General features: G+C 35.6%; 1 protein-coding gene across 5 annotated transcripts; it reads right to left on the reverse strand.

Moving 5' to 3' along the window:
• Positions 1-281: 281 nt before the first annotated feature.
• On the reverse strand, positions 282-15,431 carry uhmk1 (U2AF homology motif (UHM) kinase 1). Of its 5 annotated transcripts, XR_015925208.1 has the most exons (9): positions 14,706-15,430; positions 13,431-13,723; positions 12,688-12,879; positions 12,490-12,584; positions 12,006-12,082; positions 10,794-10,892; positions 9,826-9,914; positions 7,190-8,468; positions 282-7,146 (listed from the first exon to the last, which is right to left on the reverse strand). XR_015925208.1 is itself a non-coding variant. In XM_088598493.1 (8 exons), exons 1-8 carry the CDS (start codon positions 15,007-15,009, stop codon positions 8,322-8,324), a joined length of 1,296 nt encoding a protein of 431 aa, XP_088454619.1. In that variant the 5' UTR covers positions 15,010-15,430; the 3' UTR covers positions 282-8,321. The 5 variants fall into 5 exon arrangements, 3 of the variants coding, with proteins under 3 accessions (XP_088454619.1, XP_088454621.1, XP_088454620.1); XM_088598493.1 differs by having other exon boundaries at positions 282-8,468; XR_015925209.1 differs by lacking the exon at positions 282-7,146 and having other exon boundaries at positions 8,409-8,468; positions 9,826-9,936; positions 14,706-15,431.
• Positions 15,432-16,938: the final 1,507 nt, after the last annotated feature.

Below are 16,938 nucleotides of genomic sequence, written 5' to 3' on the forward strand. Positions count from 1 at the left end.
GATGAAAATATTCAAAGATTGTAAAATATCCATATTATATTAGAGATGTACATCTTAAAATAACCCTAACAAAAGACATGGGAAAAAAATGCTAAATTCTTCAGGAGATGAAGAGCCTATAGGTACTGAATAATAAATATGAGATTTCAGTGAGGCTTTGATCAGATTCAAAGGGCTACAGTTTAAATCCACATTCACTTCAAAAGCATACTGATGGGTAATCCTACAAATAAATAAGGTATGATTAATATTTAGCAAAGCAAATAAAAACTGGATAAAAATTAAAGCAGGAGACAGTCTTTATTGTGAGATTCATAAACAGCATCATTGTCATGTAAAACATTTTAATTTCATCAAACATCTTATACATGGTAACTGAATAAGTCATGTTCTTTGTGCCCTTATTTCCCTACTCTGTACATTTCTGAAGTAATTCAACAGAAAACACGCATTCACATGAGACAATATTTGAAGAGTTTTAGAAACATCTTTCAGTGCAAGTTTACAGTGTTTACAGTGCATCAGTTTCTCTGGGTCACTCAATTATCTCCACCATAAAAAGACAAATTACTCAATCTTTGTAAAAAGAATAACCTCTTTAAAGTACTTTGATAATAACCCGCTTAAAGTACTTCAAAGCTGGAAATAAAAACATCAACAATCCACCATGAAATAAGGAACATTGATGAGCAATAATTTGTAATTAAGAAAAAAGTCAGTACAATTTCATTAAAATGTTCAGAATTCACAACGGTTTTACTTGTCATAATGAAAACTAAGTGCCACTGAATCCCAACAATTAACTTCCTAGTCTCCAATATCTACCTGCTAGCTACCCATTATGGGTTAGATATTGATTTTCAAGATTCTTTTTAGGAATGGATTATTTAAGGATGTGATACCCCTCTAAGCACTCCAACCACACCAGATTAATGCCAACAATGGCATTTAAATAACACCTGAAGTAAAATTTAATAAACGAGAACGCAGATCATTTGTATTATTTTATGCATTTTAAAAGATGGAGAAGCATCTGCATTTCTTTGTTAATATAAAGCATTCATTCTGCTTTTTACCTAAATGTATTTTCTATAAAAAGTCTGTTCTAGAAAACAGGAACCTTTATCCCTAAAACTACATTTGTCTTATCTTTTCACCCCAATATATTTAAGTTAATTGTTTCACACTATGAAGGGGACCAATAATTAAAATACACACAAGTAATTCACAAAAACGACTGATCAGAAAGAGAGGAGAACAAAGCCTGTCATTCCATTTTTCTTACCTTTATAAAATTCCGAACGTAACTAGACCTTCACACACACCTACTCCATGACTAAACAGCTCAATCTCAAATGAATCAACTTGAAAATATCCACCCACCGATGAAGATAATTCACTAAGGCCGAATCAGGTTTTCTAACTAAACCATACCTTTAAAACTGCACACATTTTCAAACGCAGCAAACTACTGCATCTTTGTTAATAGATAAAACTATTCCTTCTTAAAATAGAAATGTGTTGATTTCTGTTTAAAATGGTCTATTTTTCTGTTATACACACACTTGATAACTAAATATTAACCTTTTAATCCTGTTTCTGCACCAAAAAAATGTGAAGTGTTATTTTTGTACTTTCCATTACTGTCTACTTCTGAGATAAAATATAACCTAACTGCTGAACTCTATTTATTCCAAATCTTAATTCAAGTTGCCTGCAATTTCTGTATTTCTCAAAAAACCTTTGGTCTACCCTTTATGAAGACAGAAGGCACAGAATGACAACTTCCAAACAAGAAGTTAATGTGATCACTTTGATCTCAAGTTTGAGCGTAAAAGAAAAAAAACACTCCACATGAACAGTTCGACTAACTTTTCTGCCAAATAATGAATGAATAAAACAGTCTCATAACATTTTAACCTTGAATTTGGTTCTCTTACTAAACTGGTCAGAGCATCATTCAGTATGAAGACGACATCTCTACAAAAGAGAAAAACTAGTCCAGCAAATTAAAATTCCTCCTCTCAAAAAATATAATCTTGTTTGCTGTGACTGAACCTTTTGACAACCAAGAATGGATTTTGTGCTACTTGAACCCTGAAGCTACTAGGGTGTTACAGCAGAAACTGCCCCCAGGCTGTGAAAGTATCATGCTGTGTGTAAAAATCCATTTAACAGGAAAATTTTAGAGAAACTTTCAAGGTTAAATTAACATTCCAGAAGACCCAAACTACAGTGTTATACCACTATGCTGCCTGCAGTGCTGTTTACTCTTGCAGAAACTATAAAGCACCAAGTGTCTTCTGCTTTTTTTTGGAATATTATATTAACACAAAAAATACTTCACTGCACAAGAACTACAAGAAACAAAAGCAGCAAAGTTGGGAAAAGTATTTATAGTTTGACTTCTGGACAGCTTTTTCTTTTTAAAAATATGTACAATTTACTTTAGCTTAACTACACAGGATACCAAAGATATAGCCTTCAAATAGTTCATTTTTTAGATTTAATTTCTGCTCTGCTAAAATTTGATTCTATTATGACATAAAATACTCAGCAAAGACAAGATGTAGTGATGGTTTATATCACAACAGTGACAAAAATACAGTAGCTTAAGCTACTCAACGACTAGGAATATAACAGGTGCAACTAAGGTAGCTATTTAACTAGTACATGTGCTACCAAAACTTCCAAAAAAATGTGTAAAAGTATGTATAACTTTATAACTTTGTTATAATGTATAACGTTATGCAGATACAGGTCACATTTGTCAAAGTTTTTTTTTACTTAACCTAATCCATCTTTCTCTAGGCTACTTATTTGCATGCGTTTTCAGAGTTGGGAATTGAAACAAGTCTGACCCTTTCTAGACATCTGTTCATTAAGGTCCTCAAAGGACCTTCAATAACCTAACCAAGTGGGGTGTCAGCTTAGTTTATATGAATTGGAATGTAAATATTTTAGTTAGTTTAAGTTAATTTAATAGTTTAATGTTAACTGAATCCCCCACAAAAGGGATGTTAATTTTAACTTTAGTTAAAAATTAATTTTTACTTTAGACAACACACCATAGCCTGAGACAAAATTGCAGTTTATCATGTAAACAGATTGAGCTACTCCTGCTTCAAAGCTTTAAAGCTCACAGCAGTGTATTACCCAGTGAACAATCAGTACTACAATAAGTGGTTGAAACAGAACATGTTATTCCTGAACTGATGTTCCTCAGCAAGGAATAAAAGCACATCTTGCACTGATCATTGATGAGTAATAACTAATCAAGGTTTCAAAAGGAAGATGTAAATAGAATGAGCTACTCCTAAATCAATGTTCTTCAAGCACATTCACTGGACAGTTCTGACAGGGGGAAAATGAATCTTCATTAGTTGAACAACAGGATTAGACACATTTTCATCTATATAGTACAATCTGAGCAATTTTCAATCATGAATTAATACAAAAGCAGCAATGTACAGTGACACACCTGAAGAAAGCTCCACAGCCAAAACATTGTGTTTTTCTTCTTTTTTCAGCGTGAAATAAACATTTACTTGTTCCTTTGCATCCTATGCATACTGATGTAGCTACCTACTCGAACTAGTACTGTACTTTCTACTTGTAAGAAAACAAATCATTTCCATGCCAATTTCTTAAGCATATCCTACAAAGAATCCATTCAAAATCCTGTTTTTCAAATGATGTATTAATTCAACTCCATCAACACTATTTAAATATTCCTACATAGCATGACTGAAACATCATAAATCAGTTCATAATGAGGTATATTATAAATTCTAAAGTCATGGTCCATCATAAAGACAACTAGCACACAATTTTGAAAATGCAATACACATATTCAGAGGTCTCATCTCACTTATTTTCTACATACACAAGCACAACGCAGTCACTTTACACAACACAGTCACTATTTTTGTGAATATATATTACTGTTGTAATATTGTTGTATTTAAAATGGATAGCTATATGTATGACATGTATCCTTGACCATTATTATGTATTCAGCTTTCCTCTGTTGCTGTTTTTGATTTCTGTTCCAGCCATGGAGTGTCCATAATAAACACCATGTCTGAACACCTTGCAGCAAGTTTAGGTGGTATCAGAGCACCAAAGGTTGATGACTTACTTCATAATCATGTTCTTGAACCTAAGGTCATGTGTTTCTAACACTTGAGTGAAGAGGCAGAGACATCAAGTGATCAGCACTTGAGAACAAGCTGGATTCAATGCACAGGAGGCCCAAATGATCAATGGAGAAGGAACCCCTAGTGGATAATCCTGTGTGGAGACATGTAAACTCCTATCTCCAGATTAACTTTGTTACAGCTCTCTGGGATATCATGTTCCTCAGTGCCTCAAAGAACTGAGCAGAGAGGAGAAATCCTTATCAGTCAGGTGCACCTCTGACTTAAAAAAGGAACAATGCAGATTTCTCACAAATATTTAAGGGTAATGGGAGTTTCAAAGACAGCTGGACCAAGCTCCATTTCTTAGACCTGAAGAAGGTACTGTATATGACTGGATTCCTTAAGATCAAATATTTTGTGGGAGATGCTGTGGGAATACAGGTGCAAGTGCAGCTTCTATGCTCAAACTGAAGTCAAGTCAGCTGTTGGACACCACCATTGCTGTGTCTCGTCTCCTGTTTTTGATATTAACAGCCATATCTATCACCTTCCTGCCAAGGTATCAAGAGTATCTAGTGTAGTGGCTTGGAGGTGGTATCCCTGCTTTTTGTATGTAACGTTTTCTTCTTGCCTCGTCTGAGTGATAATATACCTAACAATGCACACATTGAGATGTATTTTGTGACATAATATGAAGGATGTGAAGAAAATCTGAGGTCATGGTCCTCTCCAAGTAAAAAGGAGCTGAAGGAATTACCTCGGGGTCTCAGTTACAAGCAATGGCAAATGGGAATGTGCCGTAGGTTAGTGAATTGGTTCTGTGTCAACAATACTGCAGGTGCTGTTCCAGTCAGTGGTTGTGAAGCAAAAGCCAAGCTCTAGGACAAAACTCAACGTTTACAAATTGATCTATGTATATCACAATCTATGGCTGAAAATTCAATATAATAAGATCATGAATGCAAGAAGCAAAAAATAAATTTCTTTGTGGGGCTGTTGGGCTTAGTCCCTGTGGCACCCTGTGACAGGGTGAGAAGATCAGCTATCTGGGAAAGTCTTCAGAGAAGACAGCTGACATTGTTTGGCCAAGATGTCACCAATATGGATTCTCTTGAAAGTGTAGTGGGTATGACCTGCTCGGCAGAGACCTTGAAACTGAACACAGAATGTGCCAGAAGCAATTTTACAGCTGGCATGGGAATGTTTTGGAAATACCATAGGTGAAGCTGTAATCTGTTGCTGAGGACAAAGATGTGCGATCCTTTCTATTCAATATGCTACAGCTGCTACCCACAACACAACAAGAAGACTGAAAATGCATTGGAAAACATCAAATCTCAAGGTTAAATTTTCCAAAACAAACCATGTCTTGTCTAAGCTCCTGAATCAAATTTGTTCAAATAAAGCAGAACAGTTTCAGAATTAAAAATTAAAGTATAAAGTGAAAAAATGTCAATTCAAGTATTCAATGCACATGTAAATACCAAATAGGATAGATAGGTTGATGGACATGCCTTATTTTCAGTAAGAGGCAAAACAACATTAATCCTTTCTTGTAAATATTGGATCTACTATTGCAGTTGTTTTAAGTGGCACATCTAGAAGGAGTCAATCAAAATCCAGCATTTTCAACATAGAATGATGGTTAACTTCATTTATACTATTCTTCAGATTATTGGTGAAATTACGGTAATTTCAAACAATTCTCCATTATCGGGTATTAATTATGTCTTGAGTCACATAATCCTTTTTTTTTTCTATGATGGTAAAAATGTATGATAAAAACAAGCACCACACTGGCTCACTGGCATATAAAAATGAGGAAATCATTCTTATCTTGGTAAAAGCTTTCTTCCAGCAAATGAAAAACAAGATTTACAGTAGCCCATTTTTTAAACAATGACAGATATTACACTTCAATATTACACTTCATTTCAATTTTAAAAATCTGGAACAACCATAAAAACAGTAATCACAGGTTTTTGGTTTTTAACTTTTGGACTATTGAGCTACATAATTTTTGTCTGAATCACAATTAGCAAAATTGGAATAACTGGGTTCTGAAGAACGCTGTAATGAAATATTTTAGCCACCACTTTTCTGTATTAAAATACACATACATTTGGCATGTACTATTAAAGAAAGTGCACATTTTTGTTTTGTTTTGAACTATTTAGAGTATGATTAAGAATATGACGTCTTCTAACTGCTTTGGAAAGTAGGTGTGGAGTACCATGAAGAATATACTGTATAGCATAATGCAACAATGCCTTGCAAAGTATTCAGACCCTATCAAACTGAAGACTTCTGAGGGTAAGTAAATTTCAGCAGAAACCACACAGAAAAAAACTGAAATATGTTGGTAGAATAAGTATTTAGACCCATGGATATTTGGTGGAAGTCTTTCTGGGTAAGTCTGTACCAAGCTTGCACACTAGTTTGGTGGCACACCAGTGCCCATACTTGGCAGATTTGTTCAAGCTCTCTCAAATTGATTGGGTACAACAGTTCTCAATTATTTCCAAAAATTCTCAAAGGATTCAAGTCAGAATTTGAGAATTACTGTCCTTATAAGAGGTTACTTTTTTCTTTAAGTTTTAGGTCTGAAGCAGGTTATCCTGTAAGATTGCCAGTGCTTTGCTCCATCTATGTCCCCATCAGTCTTGACAAGCTCCCTAATCCCTGCTGAATAACAACAGATTTAGTAGTGTTGTATAACAAGCCAGCATAATGCTTGACAGGAGGGATGGGGCTGACAGAGTGCAACACAGAGTTGGGTGTGTTCAAATTGTTACGCATGAAAAACTGCATTGAGACCAAAAAGTTCTACGTCTGACCACACAACCTTTTGCTACATGTTTACGGCATCACTTAGATGCTTTGTTGCAAAACCCCTGAGCGATTTGAGATTTCTTACAAGTCTCGTTTTTTAAGTGACCAAAATATTGTTGATCCTGTTTCTCATTTGAATCATTGCCTGAAATTCAGTACCTGACTGATGGACCTTATAGAGGTAGGTGTATTTATTCTGAAATTATGTGAAACACTATTATTGTACACAAACACAGGTCGCTTTAACTGTGTGGTCCTTAAGATAATTTTGTTTGCTTAAATTGTTGTAGATTTCCCAGTGCAAACTGCTTGAATACTTATACAATCGTGAATTTTCTTTTGCTCTGCATGTGGAGAAGGTTGTACAGTATACTGTATATAACAAATATTATTACTTCAAAATGTTCTAACTTCAAGCTTTAAATAAACAAAATATGTAAACTGCAAGGGTCTGGATACTTTTGCAAGTAATTCCTTGTATATAACACACACTTCTATTAACAAATACAATATTATAGTATTTTATTTAGATTACATCCCTCACGTTTTGTAAAAATAACCACTACACAAGTACACAGTCTATCTACAGTTCTCTTTTTATCCAACAATAATGTTAGTGACCATAGATAGTACAAATCAGCCTTGTAGTATGTTTAATTGAGACAGTGGATACCCGTTTCCTTAGATGGATGCACAATTCATTAAATTAACTTTAACACTGTTCAGAACTCTTATTTATCCAACACCTGTGTGTTTCCAGGTGCTTTAACAGCTCAATTAATGCATTAAACATGAATGAATGTAGTTCAACAGCTTTTGAATATGTTCTGTAAATATTGTATGCCAGAATACGTACAGCAGCTAGTAAAACAAACTTGGAACAGAAACAGGGTGAAGTTTTAAGACAGGATTGGAAAACACTATAGTGTTTTCAGTACTAGGAAGGCAAGACCTCTAACAATGTAATCTGGCGCAAAGCAGAAATGAAGGGCAGGGTAATTTGTCTTCTAGGATAGAGCTACAAAAATATGTTAACATTTACATTTTGTGTCAGTAATGCAAAACGTGTCGCAGGAAGCATAAATTATACATTTTATTTTAGCCATTGTGTATACATTTTAATGCTAAACAAAATGTTTTACCTCATAAGTCTTCTATTCCAAGTTGCAAGTACAGTTCAATAAATACCATCTTTTCACATTAAGTAATTACAAGGGTCAGTTGGCCTAATTTGGATCAGTGCAAGTAAGATAAACTATGAATTTGGAATTCATTTTGTATGCAGTTTGCATATTTCTGAAATATACAATTTTGATCACAGGTATTTAAATGATTGTATTTGCAAATTCATTGCACAGTTTGGTACAAGTATCCCCTCTTATAGGCACTCAATGGATAGAAAGTGGCCACAACAAACTTCCCATCAAATGTTCTCCCAGTCAGCAACTTTTGAGCTTCTTTGGAGTCACCAGCATTTGCATACTCAACAAAAACCTGCAAGATATATTTTATAGTGTATCAAAGCAAAGGGTTAAGTCAAAGCAAAGAGTTAAGTCATTAACAGAATGTCATTCTTTTCATGCCTGTGTCTGGATTCTGTCTGTCTAGATTCTTCCCAGACGTTTTTCTAAGACAACTATGTAAAATCCTTTTCAGGAGAGAAAAAAACAGCTGAACACGGCTCACTTTTGACTTTAATTAACACGCTGTCTAACTCGGTCACTGAAGAGTCGATGTCGAATAGTTTTTTTTTTCCCAAAATGAAGTACATAAACTAATTTAATTAAGCTTATTTTTAGATTTTTACAATTTTATTGTTACTTTTGATTGTGTATTTGATTACCTACATAATTCTGTTGAACCTGAAAGTAAATATTAATGTTATTAATTCACTACTCTAAGTAGCAGACAATTGGGTTGGAATGAAACTCAGAAGACACTGTGCCCATCCATGGATGGACTAGAGTGTAAGCCTTTTTTGAAAAATCTCTCTATCCTTTTATCAATTTGTGCTTCTCCACAATGCATTAACGATTAATGAAGAACTCCTTTTTTCCCAGTGATCTTTTACTGTTCCCTAGAGAGTATGACCAGCACCACAAAAAAAGAAACTTGGAGGACAGTGGAATTTAATGTCAGTAAGACACACTGAAAAAAATTGGTGTTCTGTACTTATTGATCTATAAATAGGGCAATAATAAACTTTAAATGTGATATATAAAGGGGAACTGCACTGCTATCCCAAACTGGTTATACAAAAAAAAATCACTGACATCATAGAAAACAATTACAAATTTCAAATTAAGCACAATATCTTTAACTTTGTGAAAGTACTGTAAGCCGCCATGTCGCTGCAAACTCGCATTTGAGTTCCCACTAATTGTGACGTGATGCGGTCCTTCATGCTCACTGGTCTCTGTAATGACTGATGTAATGTGATGCACGAGCAAATAAATACAGGTTCTGCAGCAGACATTTCACCACAGAAATGTTCCAACGTGATCTGCATGCAGAGTTAATAAGTAAGCAGTATTTGTCAGCAAAACCAATCGAGGATTTTTATTGGATTAAAAGAGATGTATTCACAAGCCTGCTTGTTGGCAATGTCATAGGGCCACACACATTACCGGAAGTTTTGTTGCCTTGTTCTGAATTGCAGAACACGGCGCTGCGCATACCTGGAAATTTAGTCTATTTTGTGAAGTAAATTGGAGGTTTTACAAGTTACCATGTACATTTTACTGTTATTGTGATTTGAAATGCACCCGTTAATGCCGATTCTTTCTAGTCCCAAACTATGAAAATAGCACTGCAGTTCCCCTTTAAATAAGTAAATGAAAATAGCTTTTACCTGGCCTTTGCCGGGATTTTCCTTTGGAATCAACAAAGAAACCACTGCTCCATATTTCTGACATTCCTCTTTCATATCTTCAACAATGTCTAACAAGGCAGCATAGCAAATCTTTGGATTAAAAGATTTTCATGATGTGGAAAGACAGAACTTCATATGTTTATAATCTTGAACGGAATATCTAACGCATTGGGAGCAAAAAAGCAAAATATAATATTTCACTTAAAGGAAAGTACTTCCATAACAATCCTTTCTATCCAGACACATTGACACAAGAAATCCTAAATTACTTTAGCATTCAGAAATACTATAAAGGCAAATACATTCTGAAAGATATGATTAGCTTTGAACTGAGCTGTTCAAACATAAATCTTTAGCTTGTATAATAATGTTCAGGGGCATCCTGAGTGGCTCAACCATTAAAAACATTTACCTAAACACAGCCTGAACGCTAAAATACAGATGACATGGGTTTGAGCCTGCATCATGTCACTGACAGTGGCCAAGATTCAATAAGAGGTGGACAATTGGCTGAGCGCCACTGGGGTTAGGATTAGCCAGCCAGGGCTCGCTTGGGTCTCAGTGACCCCTGAAGCCTCCCATGTGCTTCCCAGCTTCCGGTGCTGTGTGGGATGTATCTCTCCTCCAATCAGTGCTCCTCCAGCATGGGGCTGCGTAGCTTGTGACAAGTTAAAAACCTACTGGCCTGAAGGTACTGTAAACTGATCAGAGGAGTCTGCCTACACTTCATCATTCTCCTGTGTGTGTTTGCAGGGTTTGAATCGACGAGATGAGAAAAAATCAAGTAGATATAAAAAAATTGGGGATTCTTTTTTTATATATATATTTACTGTTTTATATCCTAATTTAATAATATATGATTGTAGCCACTATCTGAGAAACTGAAAAGTGAGATTCAAATCTCAATGTATGCTTTTGTTTTACAGAATGGTGAGCTGAAAACTCACCTTCATATTCCTCCTCATTCTGAAGATGGCTGTCATTGATGACATTAAGCAGTCTCAGTACAGGTGTTGGAAGCATGACTAAATCTTCAATATGTGGTGCTTTAAAGAAAAGAGAGACCATGGCTGTATAAATTCTGCTTTCCAGAAACCAAATACTTTTGTTATTCAAAGTAACCAGCAAAATGTATAAGAATTAATGAACTGAAAATGAAAAAAGTAACTTATATGAAAGTAAACAGTGCCAAAATAGATTTTCTTATAAGGAAAGATTCATATAATGTCTCTGTATAAGAATATTTTTATTTAATATTATTAATTCATTATTGCACATTTTTATTGTACTTGATATTTGACCTTTCTCAGGATCAATACACCTTAGATTGTGCAACAAAGACTTATGCCTTTTGACAGAATCTCACATGTGTTAGATGTTTTCTTAGAAATACATTTTATTATAACTTTATACATTTCATTTTTCATATGAATTAAACTGCCCAACTAAAATGTGACAAAAATTAATTATATTTTAGTAGACTAGACTAAATTAAAAGTGGGGGACTAGAAAGTAACTACAACTAACGGACACTTCGTGTGTCTGACTATGACTAAATCAAAAACTGGTGACTAAATTAACATGCTGCCAGGTGTGAGCCTTGGCCATCAAATACTGGATACTCTGATAATGCTCTGCCATTCGATGAATTCCAGTTGCAGTCAGCTGGTGTCTTGACCAAGACTTGAACATATGGTTTCAGGGAAATAGAGCTCAATTACCACCCCAACAGAGTGCCGTTACAGGTTTAAGAAGTTCAAGTAGGTAGCTGTGTTAGCATGCGTAAGGCTGCAAAGAAACAAGTAAAAGTTTATTCCATAATGAAAAGAGAACAAAAGAAACAAAACGTTTCAGCTGTGGAGCCTTTTTCAGGTGTGTCGCAGGCTCCACAGCTGAAACGTTGTGTTTCTTTCCTTCTCTTTTCAGCGTGGAATAAACCTTTACTTATTCCTTTGCAGCCCTTACGGGTTTAACTACTTCAGAGCTCACCAAGGGTAATTTGTGTTCTCAGATATCGATATAGTTGTGTTAGGGTTTTAACTGAAAGGTCTATGTCCAATTTGTTCAGAGAGTATAATTTTGAAAAAAGTGTTTCAAACACCCGTTTGACAAAATAAGTCAAACAAGTTTAAATTAAACAGATTACTCCTGCTACTTACCAAAGGGAATGCTAAAGAAAGGGCTGGACAGTGCCTTTTCTGCTGTGGTTCTTTGCCTTGGGTCACAATGAAGCATTCTAGGTGGGAAAGAGACAAACATATTCTGAGGCACTTAAAACAATCAAACACATTAAGATGATCAATTGCTTATTTCAATTTACAATTTAGCAGCAAACTGTAAAATCTGACTTTTATAACAATTTCTATCCTAAACCAAAAAAGGAAGGAAGAATGTGGTTGCTATCTTTTTTTGTACAAGTAGATCATATTATTCACTACTAGGTTCAGAAAATGCTGGAATAATGCTCAGCAGTTATTTTGTGTAAAGCCATTCTTAGAATGTTAGTAGTTCAGCTATAAAGATATGGAATACAATGGCCACCAGTCATCTGTAAACTTTATATCCTTACATGCCAGGTCATCAGTTGGACCTGAAGCCAACTGCACAGACTTCAAAAGTTTAAAAAAATATATTTTCACCTACGTTTTAATGAGGTCTCTTAGGTGATAGATTGGAATAGCAGACCCAACCACAGTTTTACTGGCAAAGATATTGTCTATTACAGTAAAATTATTAGCCTGCAGAAAAGAAAAACAGAACATGAGTAAAGCCAAGCATTCAGCTATATTACAGTTAGACATTCAGACTCAACACATTTCCAAAAAGTGCATCACCACTCACCTTCCATTCCCAAGATTTAACTGTTTCTTTCAGTTTTATTCCTGAGAACATTTCCAGTAAAATGATTCCAAGACTCCATAGGTCAACAGCTGAAGTACATTCTGTATCACTTTCCAAACCAGCCTGAGCCACAGAGTTTTGAATCTCTGCCTCAGGGGCTCTGTACCCGTCAGTCTGGATGTATTTCACATCCTAAAAATATAAAGCAACTTTACAAAGCCCATAGTGTGAATACAGATTAAGTAGAGAAGCAGACCCTTTGAATGAGATAATCTCCTGTTAAAAGTTAATGGAACACCACACTTGCCCTGAATCTATTTGGAAACAAACCATTCTCTTGAAAGGTACACAAAGGGGTCTCAAACCCTGTTTATGGAGAACCCCAATTCCATTATTCTTATAGATTTCCAGTTTCTAAAAACTGAGAAAATATTTACTTTTATTGATCAATTAAGCAAGCACTACGTTTAATGAAAAGGCCTCAAGTCCTCCAAGTCTTGAGATTCTAAAAATTGATCACAATGAAATTATTCCAAGTCTTCAGAAAATAACGATTTAATGGAGATGTACAAAACCTGGTGGACTAGAGCACTCCAGGAGTAGGGTTGAAAACCCCTATCCTATAGTTACAACTAGGGATGCAAACACTGAATTCTTATAACCAGTTTACTACTTCTTTCCTTTTGGCAAGTGGCTAATAATTGGATCATCATGTATACAGAACAGCTGAAAAGATATAATACCTGGTTTCCCTCCTTGAAACTAAGCCCAAAATCAATTAACTTGAAGCACTCATCATCTGCACTCCATAAGATATTACGTGGTTTTAGGTCAGCATGCACATAACCTTCCCGATGCATAAAAGAAAGTGCCTCAAGAATATCTCTGGCGCAGTGCTGAATCATCCACATGGAGTGTCTGTGGTTGCTGGACCGCATCAGCAGCTCTGAGACACTGACATCAAGCAATTCCAGAAGAAGGCAGTGAGTAGATGTATTTGGAGTGTAGTTATTTGTAAAAACTCCATACAAGGAAACTGCAGAGGGAAAGAACCAAACACCATGACACTGATTAAAACATGTATATATTTTATATTAGCTTATTTATAGCTTAATTATATTGGCTAACATATTTTAAATAGCCACAGTGACACTGAGTGATGTGAGCTAAAAATATACTAAAGATAAGAGTAAATGTCCCTCCTTTAAAATGATTACAAATCTAATGATAATAATTCTTTACACTCATATAGTGCTTATCTGGACACTCAACTCAAAGCACTTCACAGGTAATGGGGACTAACCTCCACCACCACCACCAATGTGTAGCCCTCACCAGGATGATGCGACAGCTATCAGCGGGGAGGAAAGCAGAGTGATGAAGCCAGTTCATAGATGGAGATTAGTAGGAGGCCATGGTTTGTAAAGGCCGGGGAAAATTTGGCAAGCACACTGGAGTAACACCCCTACTCTTTTGGAGAAATGCCCTGGGAATACTTAATGACACGGAGAGTCAGGACCTCGGTTTTACATCTCTTGCAAAGATCGGTGCCTTTTTTTACAGCAGAGTGTCCCCGTCACTATACTGGGGCATTAGGATCCACACAGACCGCAGGGTAAGCGCTCCCTACTGGTCCCACTAACACCTCTTTCAAAAAAAAACTTAGTTTTCCCAGGAGATCTCCCATCCAGGAACTGGTCAGGCTCACACCTGCTAACAATGCTAAACTAACACACAAATCGACCATTTTAACAAAAGATTCAAAGCATGAACCTTTGGAGAAAAAAAAAATTGAGTACAAAACTATTCTTTTTTGTGCCGTGATAAAATCTTAAAACTAAGGAATCATTCTTGGTGTAAATAGGTTTGGGCACAAATGCAATATATTTTAAAGGCCAGCTAACATGAAAAATCATGAAATTTTGTTTCTACCCAGCTGATCGCACGCTACTAGGCTGATGTAATCAAAATTCCAGCCTAGTGACACAGTCTATTGTAAAGGATATTTGACTATTTACCAATATTTCTGTGTCCTTGGATGTCTTCAAGTATTGTTCTCTCTTTGTGATACCCGTAATCTCCACCCTGTGTATCCACCTGAAACTCTTTTACAGCCGCAGAGGCGGATCTCTCCGAGGTAACACGGTAAACCGAAGCTGAAACGCCCTGCCCAAGCCTCGCCTGCACGCTCCAGACTTGTCCGAATATCTCGAAACTTGGTGTCACCGGCTGGTTCACACTTCCGCGTGAATCTGCCATTGTCCCGGAGAAATCCCCATCAAGTACCTCTGTCTGACCGCTAGACCCGCAGTAGGCAGCCATTGTGTATGCACGACCGAATTGGTAAAGAAATTAAATATTTTTCAACAGAGAAAAAAAACACAGCTTCACATTTCAAGTCAGCATTGTTAAATTACAGTAGTTTTCATCACGCAACGGCGCCTTGCGAATTAACTTTTTTTCACATTACAGAATATGCATGCACCTCAACTTCGTGTCGCAAATTTTAACTGGCTGAGTAGTCACAGCTCAACCCATAGCAACGGCTATTAAACTCTCAGTCCTGCCAACATCGAAAACGCTAGATTTTGCACCGAGTTGTTTGCGAAACGTAAAATTCTCATTTTAAGAAGTTCGTTTTCATGTAGTTATGTAATTTTTGGAGTTAGTGATTCTGGAAAGAAAAAAAAACCCTTTCGCCTGTTCATACAGCCATCTTTACCGGAAGTATGAACCATAGAATATGAGGACTTGTACTAGAGTTCCTTGGAGGACTAACAAAACGAATATCTGTGGTATACGGATTATATAGTTATGTGCCCTGAAAAAGCATTGATTTTTAATTATGATTAGTAAACGTGTTACATTTACTTTCGAACAGTTTCAATTAATCTCCGTATTGAAAATCACACTGATTTCCCAATTTAGTACTTGAAACCTATTTAAGGTCTAACCAGCTATTTTCAATTGCTTCTCGTACAGGGCAACCCGAATTCTGTAAAATACAGTATCTCACTATTAATATCTCACATATTGTGAAACATAAGCAAGTTGGAGGATATACAATTTAAGAATAAGTTGTACAGAAGTAGCATGTCAAGCAGAAATGTGCTAATCAAAGAAACTTTGACATTGAGTAATTAGGTAATATAGTGTATGGCCTTAAGTCCAAAGTAGAACATACTCTGAGAAAGCAAAAAGATAGTGAATTATGATTACAAATTGCAAACATAAAAAAATAGTGGACTATGAACGAATTGTTCTCAACTGTGATTGAGTAACAAAGATTTAAGATCACTCTATTAAGGATATATGGAATGTGATTTGTATTTAAAGTGTTTTTAAGACTGTTATGCCTGTAAACTACTGTGTGCTTTGCAGTATCCATAGGCACTATTTATTCTGGAATGTAATTTATTTAATATCTCCTTTGCTATCAAAGTCTTATTATTAACAGGCACCAGCATTCCCAGGTTTACATGTAGTGAACTACATGCACTAAAACCTAAAGATAAAGGTACCTATTGCCTTTTATCGCTTGAAGAAAAATGTAACCCAGCTCTTCCTCCAGCTAGTGCCTACTACCACATCCATATTAGGCCACAACTCTAGTTTCACACAGTTTTTATCACTAACCTCTCAATGATTTTATTAAGACAATTTACAAAATGTTTAACTTTGGCCAGCAGTACATATGACACACAAAGACATAAACAATATGTTTCAGTGGGAAGCTATGTCCTCATACAATAGCTGACAAGGAAACAAGTAGAGGTTAATTCCATGTTGAGAAGTAGAAATTAGAAACACAACTTTTCAGCTGTTGTGCCTTCTTCAGGTGTGAGGGGAGAGTAAGGTAGCAATATTATGTACAGGAGAACAAAGGACAGAACTTGTGAGAGAGAAAGAACAAATACAGGGACATCTGGGGGAGAGGTAAACCCAAATCCTTTCAACATGAATTACAGTTTTTTAAGTGCCCATTTAAGTGTATACTGCTTTTTTAGAATTTAGCAAATGATTTTAAAATAACACTATGTTGCAAGAAATAACATTTATTTCAAACTGAAACACAGACTGCAATTGTAAAATATTACATTCGTTTTTTCTATATCATTTTTCCCCATCTAATAATGTAAAGTCATTTAGACAAAAAAAAAACTATTTACTTAATCTCTGATGAATGGAATTAATCCCTGTGAGCCATTGAGTCATTTACCAGGAAATAAAACAATGAGGTTATAATTTGCC

The sequence above is a fragment of the Lepisosteus platostomus genome, chromosome 11 (genome assembly GCF_059453375.1).
Source record: "Lepisosteus platostomus isolate fLepPlt1 chromosome 11, fLepPlt1.hap1, whole genome shotgun sequence".
Taxonomy (NCBI): Eukaryota; Metazoa; Chordata; class Actinopteri; order Semionotiformes; family Lepisosteidae; genus Lepisosteus; species Lepisosteus platostomus.

Coding starts and splice junctions, on each gene's coding strand:
- uhmk1 (XM_088598493.1), bottom strand. CDS start 15,009: ATGGCTGCCTACTGCGGGTCTAGCGGTCAGACAGAGGTACTTGATGGG. Junction 12,880..13,430: donor GTTTCAAGGAGGGAAACCAG/GTATTATATCTT, acceptor TTATATTTTTAG/GATGTGAAATACATCCAGAC. Junction 9,915..10,793: donor GAATGAGGAGGAATATGAAG/GTGAGTTTTCAG, acceptor CTGCCTTGTTAG/ACATTGTTGAAGATATGAAA.